The sequence below is a fragment of the Hemibagrus wyckioides genome, linkage group LG19 (assembly GCF_019097595.1).
Source record: "Hemibagrus wyckioides isolate EC202008001 linkage group LG19, SWU_Hwy_1.0, whole genome shotgun sequence".
NCBI lineage: Eukaryota > Metazoa > Chordata > Actinopteri > Siluriformes > Bagridae > Hemibagrus > Hemibagrus wyckioides.
Genome location: NC_080728.1, coordinates 2,637,619 through 2,656,395, shown reverse-complemented (window position 1 = coordinate 2,656,395; position 18,777 = coordinate 2,637,619). Strand labels below are relative to the sequence as shown.

At 35.6% G+C, this 18,777-nt stretch overlaps 1 protein-coding gene across 1 annotated transcript; it reads left to right on the top strand.

Moving 5' to 3' along the window:
* The first annotated feature begins 5,887 nt into the window (after positions 1 to 5,887).
* Positions 5,888 to 8,184, top strand: LOC131370454 (olfactory receptor 1E16-like). The gene is made up of 2 exons (XM_058417807.1): positions 5,888 to 6,886; positions 8,131 to 8,184. Exons 1-2 carry the CDS (start codon positions 5,888 to 5,890, stop codon positions 8,182 to 8,184), a joined length of 1,053 nt encoding a protein of 350 aa, XP_058273790.1.
* The last annotated feature ends 10,593 nt before the right edge of the window (positions 8,185 to 18,777 follow it).

Sequence of the window (18,777 nt, the reverse complement as noted above, 5' to 3'; positions counted from 1 at the left end):
TCATCCTGCATGGACAGGTTCATTCAATGGTTTTACTTTGGCAGCACCTTAGCTTTATTCCTAATGCTGTCAAAACCCCAGCAGCTTCCAACGTAAAAGATTCTGCCATGTGTTTTCTTTATCCGTCATACAAACTACTTCACTTTGTGCTTATAGATTTAGCAATTTAGGACATATACTATAAACTTTTAGGTGACATGTTGGAGGCTTAGTTTCAGTTACAGTTTCAGGAGATTCAGTTACCTAAACTAGGTCTGTGGGGTCAGATGATGGGGATCACTCATAGAGATTATTGATAAAAAATAAAAAAAACTGTTGTGGCTGATATAAATCTAATGTAATTCAATGTAATAATATGGGAAGGTGCATACATTTTGACAAAGACAGATTTTTATATGAGATGAGATTATTATTAGATTAAGAGTGTGAGCACCAGTATAAGTCCTACTATGTTCTGATTAACTCTTACTGTATCTAGAATAAACACATTATCAAAAGGATTATCAAAATAAATATGAATCTCCAACAATTAATTCTTTAAAAAAAAATCAATTAGATTTGAGATGAAATCCAAATCCATCAGCGGAATTAAGAATAGGGCTCCTGGGGCCTGTTAATAATAATAATTAGTGGAATTGACTCAGTCATTCAGTGTTTTTTGTGGTTACAGATATTATTTTAGCATAAAGAACTTTGTGCTAACTTTTATGTTTAGATAACACTGAGTTTTGTGTGACACCTAAGCTATAAATTATGGTTAACTCTTTATAATAAATAAATAAATAAACAAACAAACAATCATTACTATCAAAATAAAATAGAAAATAAAATTGGTCTTAACTTTGTTACATAAATTCACCTATTCAATTTATTTAGTGTCTATTAAGCTCTAAATATTGATAATAAAAATCCTGTGACGTATTAGCTCTAGAGTAATAAACTGCAGCAGTAACATAATACTAACCAGGAAAGTATAACTAGCTTAAGTTTTGCTAATCATACATTAAAACCTTAATTAGTAATTAGCATTTTGCTGATTATATTCGCAACTGTCACAGTGCTGGAATTTACATGGATGCTTGCACACAATCCTTAGATCTCCTGGAAAAAGAAATCACATGCTGGTTATGACATTCTCTGCCTCATTGTCTTATTGTCCTGCCTGTGTATGTGGCTTTCACTATTGTTGAAAGTCCTGAAAACAAGTCACAAGGGGAAATTCCTCCTGAATAGCAGGACATAATGAAGTCTTCAGCAAAACCATGGTCAGTGGTCTACCACCTCATTGCACCATTGACTGTGCTATTGTCTACCCCTTGTCCACCAAAGAAAGTCCTGGCATTAAAGCTGGCCCTGAAGGAATGGTACCCTGGGCAGCAGGAGCTCCCCATCCATTTTCATAGACCACAAGAACATTAAGTCAGCTAAATGACTGAACGTTTTTCCAAGCATTGTGGGGCCTGTTCTTCAACAGTTTACAGATCTCCTACAAACCTGGCTCCAAGAACACAAAGTATATGTTTTCACAAGTGTGCAAAGATGGATCTCAAAATCATATTTCTAATGTTGAAAATGGATCAAACATGCATAAGTTTATGGAATACCAAATAATGTAAAGAACCAGGAGAACAACTATCCTAAAACATAAAATGGTCACTGATTATTCAGATGATTACAGTCATAACAATTAGGTTTATGCTGATGTTTAACCGTTGCTTTTTTGTGTAGATTCAGTTATTATTGTGTCTTATAGTTCATATGTAAACCTCTGCTACTTAAAACTGCTTATTCAGAACTTAAAAAAAATCTGCAATGTTTATGCACAGTGTATGTAAACTTCTGAACATAACTGTATACTATAGAAAAGATTGGGGAATTGAAGAGACTGAAAGTCAACCCCAGTCAACACAAACTAGAATACAATGACCTCAACAAAGAAACTCAATCTTTAATACTAAGACTCAGGCATGAAAAGAAAAGAAAAGAAAAGAAAAGAGAAGAAAAGAAAAGAAAAGAAAAGAAAAGAAAAGAAAAGAAAAGAAAAGAAAAGAAAAGAAAAGAAAAGAAAAGAAAAAACATCAGCAGGAAAGAGACAATAAACACCGCAGGGCATTAATAATACATTTTCATCATTCTTCAAGACTGATACCTTCATCAATTACCAAGTAAATCCATCAATAACTTTCAAAATAATATCACACTAGCAAAATGAACAGAACAAGTTAATTCCATAGTACCCATAGTGATGCCTAATAATAAAGCACCAGGTCCTGATGGTGTCCTGGCTGAACTCTGTAAATAGTTCTGGGTATTTTGACATCACTGTTTAACAAACAAATGAATGCAATTCATTTCTAAAAATATACAGAAAATTATACTACAGACAGAAATGAATACTGCCAGGACCATCAGTCTTTTACACTGATTAACACAGACACATAAATAATCAGCAAGGTTATAGTTAATAAGAATATAGTGAAAAAATCCACTATGCTCTGCCTTAGAATGAAGTTTCTTAAAAGTCCAGTACAATCTCTAGCCATCCCCATAAGCACTATGTCACTTAATTTGATGTCAAAATCTCTGCCAAGCTGCATAAATTCATAAATAATGTTCTTTAACACCAGATAAATCTTCCTCTGTCATTTACTGGCAGAATAAAAATGACATAAAAATGTCAATGATCCATAAAAATGACAATATTACCCAAAATAATTATTTATTTTCACTGATCTCAGTTCAGCCTCCACCTTCCTGGTTCAAATCACTCAACTGCAGAATCATCAACCAAATGTAATGGATAAAACCCAGTCAGACAAAAGAGATATGGATAGATACTGAAAAGGCATTATGCAAAAAAATTCAGAATCGCTTATTAACACCATAAAAATACAATACCATTTATAAGCACAGCTAAAAAGACCACCCCTGACTGCAATGACCGCAGCACCTTTAACAGCTTGGTCAACATTGTACAATACTACATATGAAACACTCCAATTAACTAAACACAATCCCCTATGGCACAAAGGTGACATCATAAACACCATGAAGATCTCTGCATGGGTATAAAAAAGCATTAAACACCTTAAAAAACATACATCACAATATCACCTTTATGTAATTTATATGTCTACCTGAGACACACTGTATATAAAATAATAATTTCTTTAAATTTTTACAACTCATATCCATTATATTCTCTAATAAACCTAAAATACAACACATTAGAGCTAACATTTGACTCAGAATTCTGAATATCCTACTACAAACTAAACTCCTACCCAGAGTATTTATAATCACTCACTACATCACTTATTTTGGTGTCAAAATCTCTACCAAGCTTCTAGACCTGCATAAATTCATAAATAATAATTAAATAACATTCAGATCCAACTCAATTATAATACCATGTAAAACATGGGAAGATGACCTAGCAATCACACCCAGATATTTTTGGTCACAAATGTTACACAACATGTCCTACATAGCTAATAACACTAATCTGCATCATAATACAATACCGCAGAAATCACTACACTGGTCATAGGATATGAGCTACAGGAAATCCAACATCTGCATGAAGTGCAGACAAAATACACCAGATGATTACATATAGACCATATGGGGATGCACAATAGTTAAGCGTTCTGAAAACAAATCACTAAGGAAATATCTTGTTTTCTAAATTGCATCATCCCACTCTCTCCTTCACTATGCTTACTTGGAGATAAATCCATCTGGGATCAACATAACAAAAACATAACAGTTTCTTACAACGCTAACCATCGCCAAGAATACCATGCTAACAACACTGAACTTAAAGAATAGCATTAATATCACACATTAATATCACACATTAATATCACACATTGGAAAATGTTATAATGTTATAATGAGATAATGTAATAAATGTTATAATGTAATTGGCTACACAATAATGGTACAAGTCTAACATACTGTCTTTATCAAAAATAAAATGACCATACTGAACTCATGTACATCGTGTACATACACCAGGAAATCACTAACCATATGCAAATCACATAACCAAAGCATTTTCCACACAGCTCAAGCATAATGTTCACTAACACACATGTATTTCTGTGAATGTAATGAATGTGTGTGTCATTTTGATGTGCAGGGCTAAATTCATTACATGCACAGAAATTAAAGTTCATATAAATGAACGTCATTCTGACTGCTACACTTTGCTCATCTCCTCATAACCCAAATCCAAACACTGTTCTGATGTCCATTTTGTGTCTTCTCTATTGTTTTGTCTCATACACTGTCCTGTTTGTAATGTCCTATACCACCACTCATCCACCCTAAGCCTTAAATATAAAGTACTACACATCTACAAATATGAATGAAGTAAAATAAATAAAGTCTCCGTGATCACCCTAAAGAGGGATGTGGTGGCAGCAAATCTAACTAACTAACTAACTAACTAACTAACTGGCTGTTGAAGAGCTTCCCTAATGCCAGATTATTGTGGCTTTTTCACCTATAGATGCCACGGCTTTGTATTTTCCTACTTTGTTGTTTGCTTAATTGTTTGCTAAACTTAATTGTTTGCTTCTTTAATTCTTGCTTTACCCAGTTTATATAGATATGTAGATATTAGATAAAATGCTGTGACAATGATACTCATATGTTTAATCCTCAATACACTACATAGCCAACAGTTAGTGAACATGGGCCTTCCCATAACTATTGCCACAAAATTGGAAGCAGACTTTATAAAATGTCTTTGTGCATGTTCTACCATGAATTTTACTTCACAGGAACTAAGAGACCTAAACACTCTAAAAAAAAATCAATAAACCTAAAAAATCTAGTGAAAAGTCTTTCCAAAAGAGTGTAGGTATAATGGAGACTAAATCTGGAATGGACTGTTCACAAATCTGGTCAGGTGTCCACAAACCTTTGGCCATATAATGTATTAAGAGGAGTTTCTTCCCCAAAGCTGTGTCTGCAAACAGGAAACCTTACATTCTAATCCTCCAGCCACACTATCTGCAGTGTGTAACTGATGTATAAGCTACTGTCTTTTGCACTGTCTCAATTTATATTGTTTATATTGTTTTCATCTCATGAACACTCATGCAAATACTGACACAGTTAAAAGGTACTGTATCTTGCACTAGATCACTTCTAACACCATGCTGTCCCTGCACTACTGTTTATATTGTTTATATTGTTTACACTGTCCATATGGTTATGTTAGCTTCTATTTACTACTAATTACTTATTATTTTTAATATTAGGTGTTTTAAGGAGCTGGTAACCTAATTTCTTTGTTTGTACCACTGTGTACACACAACAACAATATAGAAGTATGCTCAGTTCATTCATTTATAAATGTTTGATAACCTCTAACACATTACCTGAAATATACTACATGAAAAATAAAAGAACAATCCAATACTTATCAATTTATTATTAAATATTATAAGCATACTTTGGTGGTTCAATTTATTATTATAATAAGCATATAAATGTTGATCCCAGCCACATGGTTAGATCCACCCTTTTCAGTTTGTTCAGAGGTGTGGTCAAAGATATGGCATTACTACTGTACATAAAAAGTATAAATGCGACTGATGTCTGCAGGTATTATTATCCACTGACTTAACTGGACCAGGTATAACCTTCAAAAGTAGAGACTTTCATCAAAATGTGTTTTGCTGTAATTTACTGATGAAGTATGTCATTTGTTGATATGTATTTATATTGCAGGGTGAATGCAAATAATGTATTTAAACACATTATAATAATTCTGTTTTGCAAGTTGATAAGTCTTTCCATCAACTAAAAGCATGAACTATATAAAGTATTTCTTATTGTTTTCCACAGCTGATCTCTCCACACAGCACCTGACATGACTCCTGAGCCGCCTGTAGTCTCTGCAAATACAACATTTGTTCGTCCTTCCACTTTCTACATCAGTGGATTTTCCAATATTCCACACACAAAGTACTACTATGTATTTCTCTGTACTGTCTATGCAGTGACAATTTTAGGGAATTCTTTTATAATGTGCACCATCTATCTAACACGTGCTCTCCACACAGCCAAGTACGTTGCTGTGTTTAACCTGGCTCTGTCTGATCTAGGTGGCAGCTCTGCTCTTATTCCAAAGCTTATTGACACTTTTCTGTTTGGGAATCAGGTCATATCGTATGAAACCTGTCTGACGAACATGTTTTTTGTCTTAATCTTCATGACTGAGCAGTCTCTTACTCTGCTTGTCATGGCCTATGACAGGGTAGTTGCTATATGTTTTCCTTTAAGGTATAATGTTATTGTTACCAAAGCATCAATGACTTTACTCATTGTTATTACCTGGATTATCTCTATAATAATCATTGCCCTCCTCGTAGCTCTGATCACCAGGCTGTCCTTCTGCAGATCTACAGTCATCAACAGCTATTTCTGTGATCATGGTCCTGTCTATCTATTAGCTTGCAATGACTACTTTGTAAATCGTGTCATGGCTGTAGCCTGTTTTGTTTTGCTGGCTTGTCTTCCATTGATGTTAATAACTGTATCATATATCTGTATTGGTATTGCCTTGCTGAATATCTCACGTGGTTTTGAGCGTAAAAAAGCTATGAAAACCTGTACTTCCCACCTTATTTTAGTGGCTTTATTTTATCTGCCATTTTTTGGCACCAATGTGGCATCTCTTACATCATTTATAACAGTCAATGATCGGATAATCAATTCTACTCTGACACAGACGATTCCACCCATGTTAAACCCCATTATTTATACTTTAAAGACAGAGGAGGTCATGAATGCTGTTAAAGTGCTTTACAAACGAGTCAAAGCAGTAGTGATATGTGGCGTGGCGAGTGGACAGGTAATTCACCCACAGGTAGTGAGGAAAAAAATAATTGTTGAATAATACTTTCACTGAAATAATGACATGTCCACATACTTTTGGATTTCTTTTTTATATAGAGAGAGCACTACTGTAGCTAGTATAGTTCTGTAGTCATACAGTTTGATGTAATAGAGCACTCATGAACACTCAAAGAATACCAGAGAAAAAAAAACTCCTTCAGTATATGCCATGCTTGTATCTTAACTTCAATAAAAATGTTAACATTATAAATAAACCATGTCATTTTAATAAGTTATTATAATTCATGTAATAACTGTGCAGGTGCAAATGAAAACAAAACTCAATATATTGTTCATTGTTGTCTTTGATGAATAATTTCCATGCATTAGCACATATCACAATGTACATTTTATAAAGGAGAGCCTAATGTGTGGGTTTGATAACAGATCTCAGTTCAGCTGGCTCATTTTTTCGAGTTTTTAAAGAGCCCTGCCTAATGCTTTACAAATGTGAAGAATAAATAGTGTAACAATAATGCACTTAACACAATATAGCTTTCTTTTTCCTTTTCCTTTTTTAGTTACATACTCCATTAAACTAGCTCTAAAGAGTACACTTGCAATTTGTTTGAATTTTGAAGGTACATTTATCATGAACTACTGCATATATTTTATATTCATTTGGTCTGAAATCATCACTCAAATCAGACCAGCACAGAGTCTAAACACAACAACAGGCACTTTTCTACCAGGCAATATAATACAGTAGCATAAATATTATCTGCCAAAACCTGTATCATTTACTTGGCCTTTTTAAGAAGTAATGATATCATCATATCATCATGTTGGAAAAATGAGATACATTTTTATTTAGCCACAAAAATGTGATTTCTTCCATGAGATTTCCCATTGAATACACTACTAGTAATCTATAGAAACTGCACCATGCTTAATTTTTTTTACTAATTGATCAGGAATTAAAAATGGTTGTTCTTTTTAATCATTAATCCTTTTTAAAGGTGCACATCCTTTTCAATCAGTATTTTAAGCTCTAGTTAAATGTGGATAAATGACAGCAAAACACATCAGACCACACCTGAATTAACAGCCATGTGCAGAATTACTTTATATTTCCCATTTTTAGTGTTTCTTTACTCTGTATTTAAGTATAGCCTAAAAAATGTATGTTTCAGCAAAGTGTAAAATAATACAGCTGTGGAAGATTAGCTGTGGAAAATGTAAAGTGTGAATCCGGACTGTTCTTATGACTTGCAGTCAGGTGTAGGAAGTCAGATAAAAAGCTCTCAGGCCAGAAAACCGCAGCACTGAGCATCTGGTGTTTAACTGAGATTCACCCGCTCACCAGGTAAATACTAATCGTTTTAGCACAGTGATTAAATTATTTATTTACATTTACACTTCATTATATATTGTGAAATGCATACGATTGCCTTGACTAGCAGGAGCCACACCTGTTTAATCAGCTGATCTTGACTCATGTGTGGCTTCTAATTGGTTAGAATAAAAACTAGCATGAAGATTAGAAGTTTATATCAGAGGTGTCCATAATATTGGATATAAACCAGTCTGTATATATATATATAGTGACAGAAACACTGTTAGGAATGCAGGCAAGGAGGCAGGTGCAGGTTGATGGGGCTTTTCTTTCATCAGGCAGCCTAAACAAAACACATTTCAAGGTCAGGGTTCAGATGCAGACAACAATTAGGCAATCAACAAAGATATAAACAAGGCCAAGCAAGAGCAATCTGAGGAACCCAGAAACAACTGCAAAAGCAGAATAGTAATACACACACACACACACACACACACATACACACACACACACACCCTATAGGTCTAGTGTAGCTAATGTAAATTCAGTAGAGACATTAAGTATTAAACACAATAACGTGTTTCCTTTGGGAGACCTTTGCATTTACGGTCCTCAGTGTTGTCATTTCTTTGTGCTTCTTTAAAATAGCTTGAGCAGCACATTTCCAAATCCCAGTCTGCTCTGAAATCTTTGCCAGGGAGAGACTTGCTGATGCAGTGGAACTACCTTGTGTTTTGTTGCTGTGGTCAGTCTGGCCTCACCTTAGTTTGTCTGTTTCCTCACTCAGTTTTAATCCTCCTGTTTCAGTTTCAGTTAATGACTGAGTTTTAACCTACATATGAAATTGATGATCATTAGCACTTGCGTGGTATAACTGATTAATCATACACCTGACCCTGATCCTATAAAATCCCTGACTTTGTACACGTGTAAGAATCGATGCTGGTTTGAAGCCAAAGAATAGTCACAACAAATTTTGGTTTGATTTAGATTTTTTGTGAATTGATCAAATTAAACACTTACATAGATTTTAAAGCATTCTTACTTTACAGCATTTCTTCACACCTGTCTAAAACGTGCAGAGTACTGTACGTGCATGACAACACACTTCATTTCATTTAGGAGTGTGTGATTATTTGTGGATCAGATGTGGGAAGTGACAAGATGCCACTCTTTGGTCTCTAGCAGGCGTGTATAATCAACTTCCATACCGGGATATTATGGGTCACTGTCAATCAAGACAGAGAACTAGTCCAGCAAATTTCTTTGGGTCACCCCTTATTTGAGTTACTTTGCAATGTTTAGCTTGCTAATTTTTTACCGAAGAAGACAATGGCTAATGCTAGTTAGACCTATAAATATTACCAACTCTATTCTTTCATAATTAGAAAGATAAACAGTAAAACTCTTAGAGTAAATTTGACTGGCATCAGATGGGGTATCATGCATATGGGTAGGACATGAAGAGTGAAACACTGTCCAATAAACACTGTCCAGATTTATTTTTTATTTTGCAAAAACAGTGTGAGACTGCAGTGAGATATTTGATAATTTTATTAACTAAAATATTTTTACTCCACTGAAGCTCATTTTAAGTAATTCATTATTAGGTCACAGCTTTTCATGGCAGAAGATTAAGCAACTTACAGTACAGTCATTGCATCTCTTAATATGATTCTATATGACAGCTTTTTATTCTTTTTCTATTTTCTGATGTAAAAGAGCCAGTAGTTTCCTTCTTGAGCCTGTAGATCACTGTAATATCTCTCAGTGTCACTTGTAGTAAGTCACAGCAGTGGCAGGCAGAAAGCACATACAGAGGCAGATAACAATTCTCAATGGGGTGTCCTTTTATTAAAAATGCAGGAGTGATGAAGAAATGAGAAGGAGGCTGGTTTGGTGAGTCCTGGGCTATGGGGGTTTCTTGGTGGTGGTAGAGCTGTGATTAAGGTTGAGTGGAGAAGCAGAGGGAAGAGACAGAGCTCTGGGGGAGTTTTTTGGAGTAACTTCAAAAAAGTGAGGAGGTCCATATCTGGTTATAGCAGTGGTGGAGCAGCGTTCTCTTCTGAGAGAGGCTGAAACAACCACAGAATATATTTTTACTCAGTATTTTGGCTGTCTCACTCTAATTGAAAAAAGTGACAAGCTTCAGAGAATTATGACATAAAGCCATCTCAGAAGTTTCTTAACAATAGAAATGATATGCCAACAGATTAATGTTAAGTGCTCATGTGCAGTGTTCTTGGTGTTAAAAAAATAAAAACACTTTCTCCATTCCCAAAGGAATAACAACAAATTTATTATCAAAGTTAATGCATTTAGTGTTGGTGATTTAATCAGTGCTTTATTAATCTGTAGGGAATATGTAAGGAATACACCTGGGATTACTTTTAAACACGTATGGGACTTGCAGGTGTATAGCAGAATCAAAACAATTCATTAATTTAAGATTCAAGTAATGTCCCTTGAAGGAAAAAAGTATAGATAGATAGATAGATAGATAGATAGATAGATAGATAGATAGATAGATAGATAGATAGATAGATAGATAGATAGATAGATAGATAGATAGATCCCAAAGGAAATTCCAGATATCCAGCAGCAATAGAGACAGTAACACAAGTTAATAGTGCAATGTTAAGAACAAAAACCACAAGATATATAAGAAGTATATAAACACAGTATATAAATTACAATTTAAAAAGGGGAAAAAAACAACAATAAAAAACACCACGAATAAGAGAAATGAGATTAATTGCAGTGCAGCCCTTGATGTGAAATTTTATATGTAACAAGTGACAGTGCAAATAGTATTAATTGTTCACATACTTAAGTAATTGTCCAAAAAGCAGCATGAAAGTGATTTAAGTACTTAAGTACTGCTGAAATAGTTATACAGCGATTAGCCATAACATTATGACCACCTGCCTAATATTGTGTTAGTGCCCCTATTGCTGCCAAAACAGCCCTGACCCATCCAGGCACAGACTCCACTAGATCCCTGAAGGTGTGCTGTGGTATCTGGCTGATAACATCAAGATGTTAGCAACAGATCCTTTAAGTCCTCTAAGTTGTGAGGTGGGGTCTTCATGGATCGGACTTTGTTTGTCCAGCACATCCCATAGATGCTATATTGGGGAATTTGGAGGCCAAGTCAACACCTCAAACTGGTTGTTCTGGTCATCAAACCATTCCTGAACCATTTCTGCTTTGTGTCACGGTGCATTATCCTGCTGAAAGAGACCACAGTCATCAGGGAATACCTTTTCCATCAAAGGGTGTACATGGTCTGCAACAATGCTTAGGTAGGTGGTACGTGTCAAAGGACCCAAGGTTTCTTGAACAATATTTTTCTGGAAATTGTGCAATGACACAGTCAAAAAATAAATAAATAATAATAAAAAAACAATATATAAAAACCTGGTTAAATACAGGATGTAAAATATATTCAGGGATGTTTGGGAGATCCATGCTATAAAAGGGCCACTGTTTTTTTATAGAAATGTTATCATTATGTAGTATATAGTGTACACATTGTCCTCTCACTTGCTCTGCTTTTCCAGACTCTTTCACACAAGGTTTAGCCATTTTTCTCACTCTACATGTGCAGCATTACAATGTACCACAGTTTAGGCCAATCAGAGATGGGTATTTATTTCCAAATGATTGGTAATTGATTGAATTAACAACACTATAATAAGATGGTTAAAAGTTCTTCATATGAAATTTCCACTGAAAATTAATTAACCAACCAGTAACTGCATTTTTGGTAAAAAAAATTTTTAAAGGCACAAATGTGGTTTCCTATAAATGAAGATGTCTCAAGTAAATGAAATGGCCTTTTTGGAATAATTGTTGAGCTGGGAAGATCTTACAAAAAAATTTAAAAATTATTCTTTGAAACTGGAGACCATCAACATCTACAGTCTATCTAGCTGAAGAAATGTGCAAGGCAATTCAGACCAGAAGAGACCCTGTGCATTCTTTTAATTTTTTTAATTTGTGATATATTTAATATACACTTTATTAGAAACATCATGCTAATTCTGTGTATAACCCTCTTTGCTCATAGCTCTTTGTGGGTGACTTTGTGAGTCCACAGGGTGTTGGAAACATTCCTTTGAGATTTTGTTGGCATCATGTTGACATCATTACATTACATATCTGCTGTAGATTTTTAAGCTGCAGATTTATGCTGAACATCTTTTCTACCACATCCCAAAGGTGCTTTGTTGACATGGAATCAGAAAATAGAACTCAGTTATATTGTATATTGTAAGAGAAATGACTATGCATAAAATTTGTACCGTTTGTATGTTGTGGGTTATTATTTGACATCATCTCCTGTTCTTGGCTGACAGGAGAGGAACCTGATGTGATCTGCTGTTGTAGCTCATCATCTCAAGGTTCTTGGGGTATTGAGATGCTTTTCTATACTCTCAGTTGTAAAGAGTGGTTGTTTGAGTTACTGTAGCCTTCCTGGACACTCAAACAGTCCTAGCTTAATTTTCCTGACTCCTCTCATAAACAAGGCACTTCCTGTAGCCACTTGTCTGTTGAATTCAATCCAGTCCACCTACAGTATACACTCTGTTTCTCTTCATGACTTTCACCAATTTGTAGGAACAGAATTATATTTGGAACAGAATTTGGAACAAACAGCAATAGTAATTTGGTTTGCCAAACTAAACATTTTAATAAACTATATCTCTTTGATTTATCCTAGTTGGTGTAATGAAGGCTGGCATGGTTTAGAGCAGGTCTGGTGTGGCTGCAGGGGTCAAGCATGGGCAAACATGTTAGAAAACAGAGATCAAATAATTAAACAACTGGACTGTGCTTTGGTTAGGGTACTGGTGGCTCAGTGGTAGGTTTCTTGCCTACCATGCAGCAGGCCTGGGTTCGAGACCCAGCCAGTACCCCCACCCCAGCCACTGGATGCAGTGCTGGTCCCAAGCCCTGGTAAAATGGGAGGGTTGCATCAGGAAGGGCACCTGGCGTAAAACCTGTGCCATGTTGTTGTGTGGACCAGTTGGTCTGCTGTGGCGATCCCTCATGCATGTAGGGAGCAGCTGAAAGATCAACAATGACTATGGTTTGGTTGGAAAGAGAACCTGCAGCCACATCCCTCTTTTGCAGACACTTGGTTTAAACAAACCACACCATAGTCTATTATACATAGAAATATTAGGCTCTTTTTCCAGAAATGTACAACAAATATCAGGCTTAACCTTAAATCCATACTCTGTGCCATAGCAGTATAAAACATTGACTGGAGGAATAGGATACAGAATATTTAAAGTATAATATTTTTAAATAGATCTTTACTCAAGGTTTGGAATATGTTGACATCCATCATTGTGCCTGCCACAAGGATTCTTGTGTGGTAGATATTTGGTTGTTTCTATGGAGTAATGTCATTTTAGAAGAGCCAGAAACCACTCAGAATCCAGAGAAATCAGCAGGAAAAGAACCACTGGATTTTTCCACTGTGCTGCAAAATAAAATGCCCAAATAAATCCAGTAGGATTCACACTTTTCCTTACACAGGGGATTACTATAAGTGCTATATTTTGAGACAATATTGCAAGAGTGTGACAGCTAAACATAACTGTCCTCGATAATACTTAATTATAGAAATATGTGTAACGCTAATGGATTTTTAGTAGAATGTGAAGAATGCTACTACTGTTTTCCTTCCAATGAACAAAGTGAGCAAAATGAGCCTGTTCTTGAGGTGTACAAGTTTGTAAGGTTTTGTATAAGTAGTGTATATACACTAGTAAAAAAATTAAGGAAAGTCCATTTCATGTCATTTCTGTGAAATGTCACAGCACTTATAAGTGCAAGGTACACTGGCTTATCATTTAAACCAACTGGAAATGTTTTAATGATATTCAGAATGGAGAACCAGACATTAATTACAGAATGAATTAGGGTGAATTGGGTGAGGATGATCTATTGTTGTGGAACTGTGTGAATGACATTCCTGTATTCAGGGTCAAAATATCAGATTTGGCCAATATAGTGTCAGATAATGGCGCTGGATCTCTGTGATCACATAATGTAATACAGTATGTTCCATGTCTATAGTTAAAATCTGAAGAAAAACAAGTATGATGACATTGCTCACAACCTTTATACAATGGCACATAGACACAACATGCAAAAATGTTGGTATTAGATAGCAAAACAAACAGATTGTGGTTCCTGTCAAAAGTACTAAGTACTACAAATCAGTTCAGTGGGACTGACTTTTGCTTCCACAGAGGGGGAGGTTCCTGTGTCTATTATATTAATGCACTGAGACCACCTCCAGAAATCATGTGATTAGGATTAATGGTCCAGCCCCTCTAATGAAATTGAACAATGTTCATATGATCAGTATATTTGTGTCTGAGTATCAGTCTAGTCTCTGTTTTGTAACATGGTATCTGTCTAGTCTTTTGTTTGATTTTTGTTTCCTTGAAAAGGATTGGAAATGGAAACTAAAATCAACTCAGTAGAAGGTAGTTGTTAACAGTTCAGCCTCCTCCGGACATTATTAAAACTGGAATATGGAAAAGCCTCTGAATGGAAAGTGTTTCTGTTTAATGCATTACCAACAGTGAAGGATTTTTTTTTACAAAGTTCTGGAAACATCATTTCCTTCTGGTTTTTGGTCTGCGTGTGCTTCTTCAAGACATCAGTGCTATATAGATCTTGCAGAGAGAGCAGTGAAAAAATTGCAGCTTTTTGGAAGCTGAAAATGAAAATATGAAAATAAAATATGACATTTTTAATGTACACTTGTTAATGCAAGTGTTAATGCATATACCACAAAGTGTTAGAAACTGGGGTCCTCTTTGTGTGCATAAATGTATATAGATATATGTATATATATATATACACTATATTGCCAAAAGTATTCGCTCACCTGCCTTGACTCGCATATGAACTTAAGTGACATCCCATTCCTAATCCATAGGGTTCAATATGACGTCGGTCCACCCTTTGCAGCTATAACAGCTTCAACTCTTCTGGGAAGGCTGTCCACAAGGTTTAGGAGTGTGTTTATGGGAATTTTTGACCATTCTTCCAGAAGCGCATTTGTGAGGTCACACACTGATGTTGGACGAGAAGGCCTGGCTCTCAGTCTCCGCTCTATTTCATCCCAAAGGTGTTCTATCGGGTTGAGGTCAGGACTCTGTGCAGGCCAGTCAAGTTCATCCACACCAGACTCTGTCATCCATGTCTTTATGGACCTTGCTTTGTGCACTGGTGCACAGTCATGTTGGAAGAGGAAGGGGCCAGCTCCAAACTGTTCCCACAAAGTTGGGAGCATGGAATTGTCCAAAATGTCTTGGTATGCTGAAGCATTCAGAGTTCCTTTCACTGGAACTAAGGGGCCAAGCCCAGCTCCTGAAAAACAACCCCACACCATAATCCCCCCTCCGCCAAACTTTACACTTGGCACAATGCAGTCAGACAAGTACCGTTCTCCTGGCAACCGCCAAACCCAGACTCGTCCATCAGATTGCCAGATGGAGAAGCACGATTCGTCACTCCAGAGAACACGTCTCCACTGCTCTAGAGTCCAGTGGCGGCGTGCTTTACACCACTGCATCCGACGCTTTGCATTGCACTTGGTGATGTATGGCTTGGATGCAGCTGCTCGGCCATGGAAACCCATTCCATGAAGCTCTCTGCGCACTGTTCTTGAGCTAATCTGAAGGCCACATGAAGTTTGGAGGTCTGTAGCGATTGACTCTGCAGAAAGTTGGTGACCTCTTCGCACTATGCGCCTCAGCATCCGCTGACCCCGCTCCGTCAGTTTACGTGGCCTACCACTTCGTGGCCGAGTTGCTGTCGTTCCCAAACACTTCCACGTTCTTATAATACAGCTGACAGTTGACTGTGGAATATTTAGGAGCGAGGAAACTTCACGACTGGATTTGTTGCACAGGTGGCATCCTATCACAGTTCCACGCTGGAATTCACTGAGCTCCTGAGAGCGACCCATTCTTTCACAAATGTTTGTAAAAACAGTCTGCCTGCCTAGGTGCTTGATTTTATACACCTGTGGCCATGGAAGTGATTGGAACACCTGATTCTGATTATTTGGATGGGTGAGCGAATACTTTTGGCAATATAGTGTATATATATATATATATATATATACATTTTTTGATGGTGCACTCATCAACATTTGTATTTGAAATTTGATAAGAATTTGATAAAATAATTGCTGTCTTTCCAAAAATGATGAGAAGTAAATGTTCTGTTATTTATAATTTGTTCCCAGAGCTATTTTATTTTTATTTAGAGAAAATGTAGTACAGTATGTGGAAAGAACTGGAGTCCATACAACTGTGATGCAACTCTCTCTAGAGATCACTGTGTCTATATTGAAATTGTTGTAGAACATTTTTCTGATGGTAAATAAATAACATTTCACAGGAAGCTGCACAGTTACATTGTTTTAAGTCACAATGAATGCATATTTTATTGTAGTATAATTTTAACACAATTAATATATGTTCCTCCAAACTAAAATATATATAATTCTATCATAAAAGTAAGCAGTTAATAAATATGTAATTTTTAAAGTACATTTAAAAGTGCCAAATTCTCATTCCTAACCTACACTCCAAAGTACACTAAAGTATTCATCACATAAGTAGGTAGAAAGATCAGTATAAAGTGAAGCAATGTACTTCTACATCTAATTCTTTGTATCACATTAAAGTATACTGTATATCAGGCATTGTGTTATTTTTGTGTTTATTTAATAAATATTCTTGACCGTGACCTTGGCAATTCCTTATTCCAAACTTGCATGATTCATGAGCAGAACATCTAGACCCCATTAAAACATAACAGAATGAGTATACTTCTGGGAATGGTTAAAAGACAGTTGTGATGATCCATACACACGCAGCACGTTTTTAATTTATTCTCTAAAGATACCTAAAGACCCATCTGACTAGTTTGACAATATATGTATCCCTGAGAGAGTGCATGCAGTAGTGAGGCAACTCTGTTGAGAATGAGTTTCTTAGTTACTCAGAGCAGATGTAACTAATTAAAGATAAAGTAACCTGTCTTCAGAGGAACTGCTGCAGATTCTCCATGATGCTCTCTGAAACCTATCACCAAACTGTACTTAAGCCTACTGATGTATATTTAAAAGGCATATTAATAGTATGGAATAATTTGCAATATTTTATATTATTTTTGACATTGTGTGTGACATTTTGTGACCATGATATAACATTATATATTAATGTATGTTCAAGAACTTTAGCACTGTTGGTTTTGATCCCCGGCAGGTGCTATTCCTGATCCCTCACCATTACCTGTGAATACACAGCCCAATTGGGGTGACTGTCATTGGGGTGGTGAGAGATGACGAATACCCCTCTGGGGAGGGCATCTGTCTTGTAATATTAGTGTATTTCTCATCAGTTATGTGACACATTATAGAACTTTATAAGTTTATAAGTTTATATATGGTGTCCAGATCCTAATGAAGCGATGCCGTTTTTGCCTAGGAAACTGTAAAATCAATATGCATGTCTGTTTGATAAGATAAGAAACAATATGATAAGAAAAACAAACAAAAAAAAATGCTATAAGAAGCAGTGCATGCATGGGTCAGGTGATCTGCAGACATTTTGGCTTTCTTGTGTGTCGATAAAGTGTTTTTTGGCATCCTGAACCCCTTGTCTTTAGAAGTATTGATTTTGACTAACAAGACTGTCCATGACAATAGTGATAAAAGACTGAATAGCTGAGAAGAGATTTTCAGTTTGGTTGATCGGCCTATAGAAGAAGAAGAGATGTGTGTCTCTGGAACTGATGAGATCTTTCAGGGCTCCTTTACATAACATAACATAACATAACATAACATAATATAATATAATATAATATAATATAATATAATATAATATAATATAATATAATATAATATAATATAATATAATATAATATAATATAATATAATATAATATAATATAATATAATTATTTATAATAAAATCATAAGAGAAACTTTACTATTCTTTATGATTTGGATATGAACTTGCTGCTCAATGGTCTTGGTGCCACCTGCTGTTTGCTCAGTAATATTCAGACTTCATAAACTATAGTACCTCTTCTGACAGTGAATAAAGGAGTATTAAAATCAGTTTGTGAAATACAGTAATGTACAAAGGTAGATTTTTATGCATATATATATATATAAATGGAGAGAGATTGTTAGGGTTAGGCTTCTTGTGTTGGAACATTATGTCACATCTTTTCTAAAGCACAAAAACATTTACATCTGTTTCATTTTTTCAACCCTATGTATTTTCCCAACATGCTTTAAAAAATTGCATTTAAATGATATTGCTCTATTCTATTGCAGGAACTATGAAAGATACAGTATCAGTGTGAAGGGGGTTAGCTCATTACTAGATACTCGTTGTAGAAAATGTCTTGATTTTATTGTCCAGTGTGGTTCTGCTCTGCAAACCCACCACCCTGATGCCATGTCTGGTTCTGTTAGAATGTACTGTGCTCTGGGTTTCAGCTGCAAGGAGCAGAAATGTATTTATAGCAAGA

What these genes read in the sequence shown, in the direction of transcription:
- LOC131370454 (XM_058417807.1), top strand. Translation starts at nt 5,888, where the DNA reads ATGACTCCTGAGCCGCCTGTAGTCTCTGCAAATACAACATTTGTTCGT. An exon ending in GACAGGTAATTCACCCACAG is followed by an intron (nt 6,887 to 8,130) that starts GTAGTGAGGAAA and finishes TATGACTTGCAG; the next exon opens with TCAGGTGTAGGAAGTCAGAT.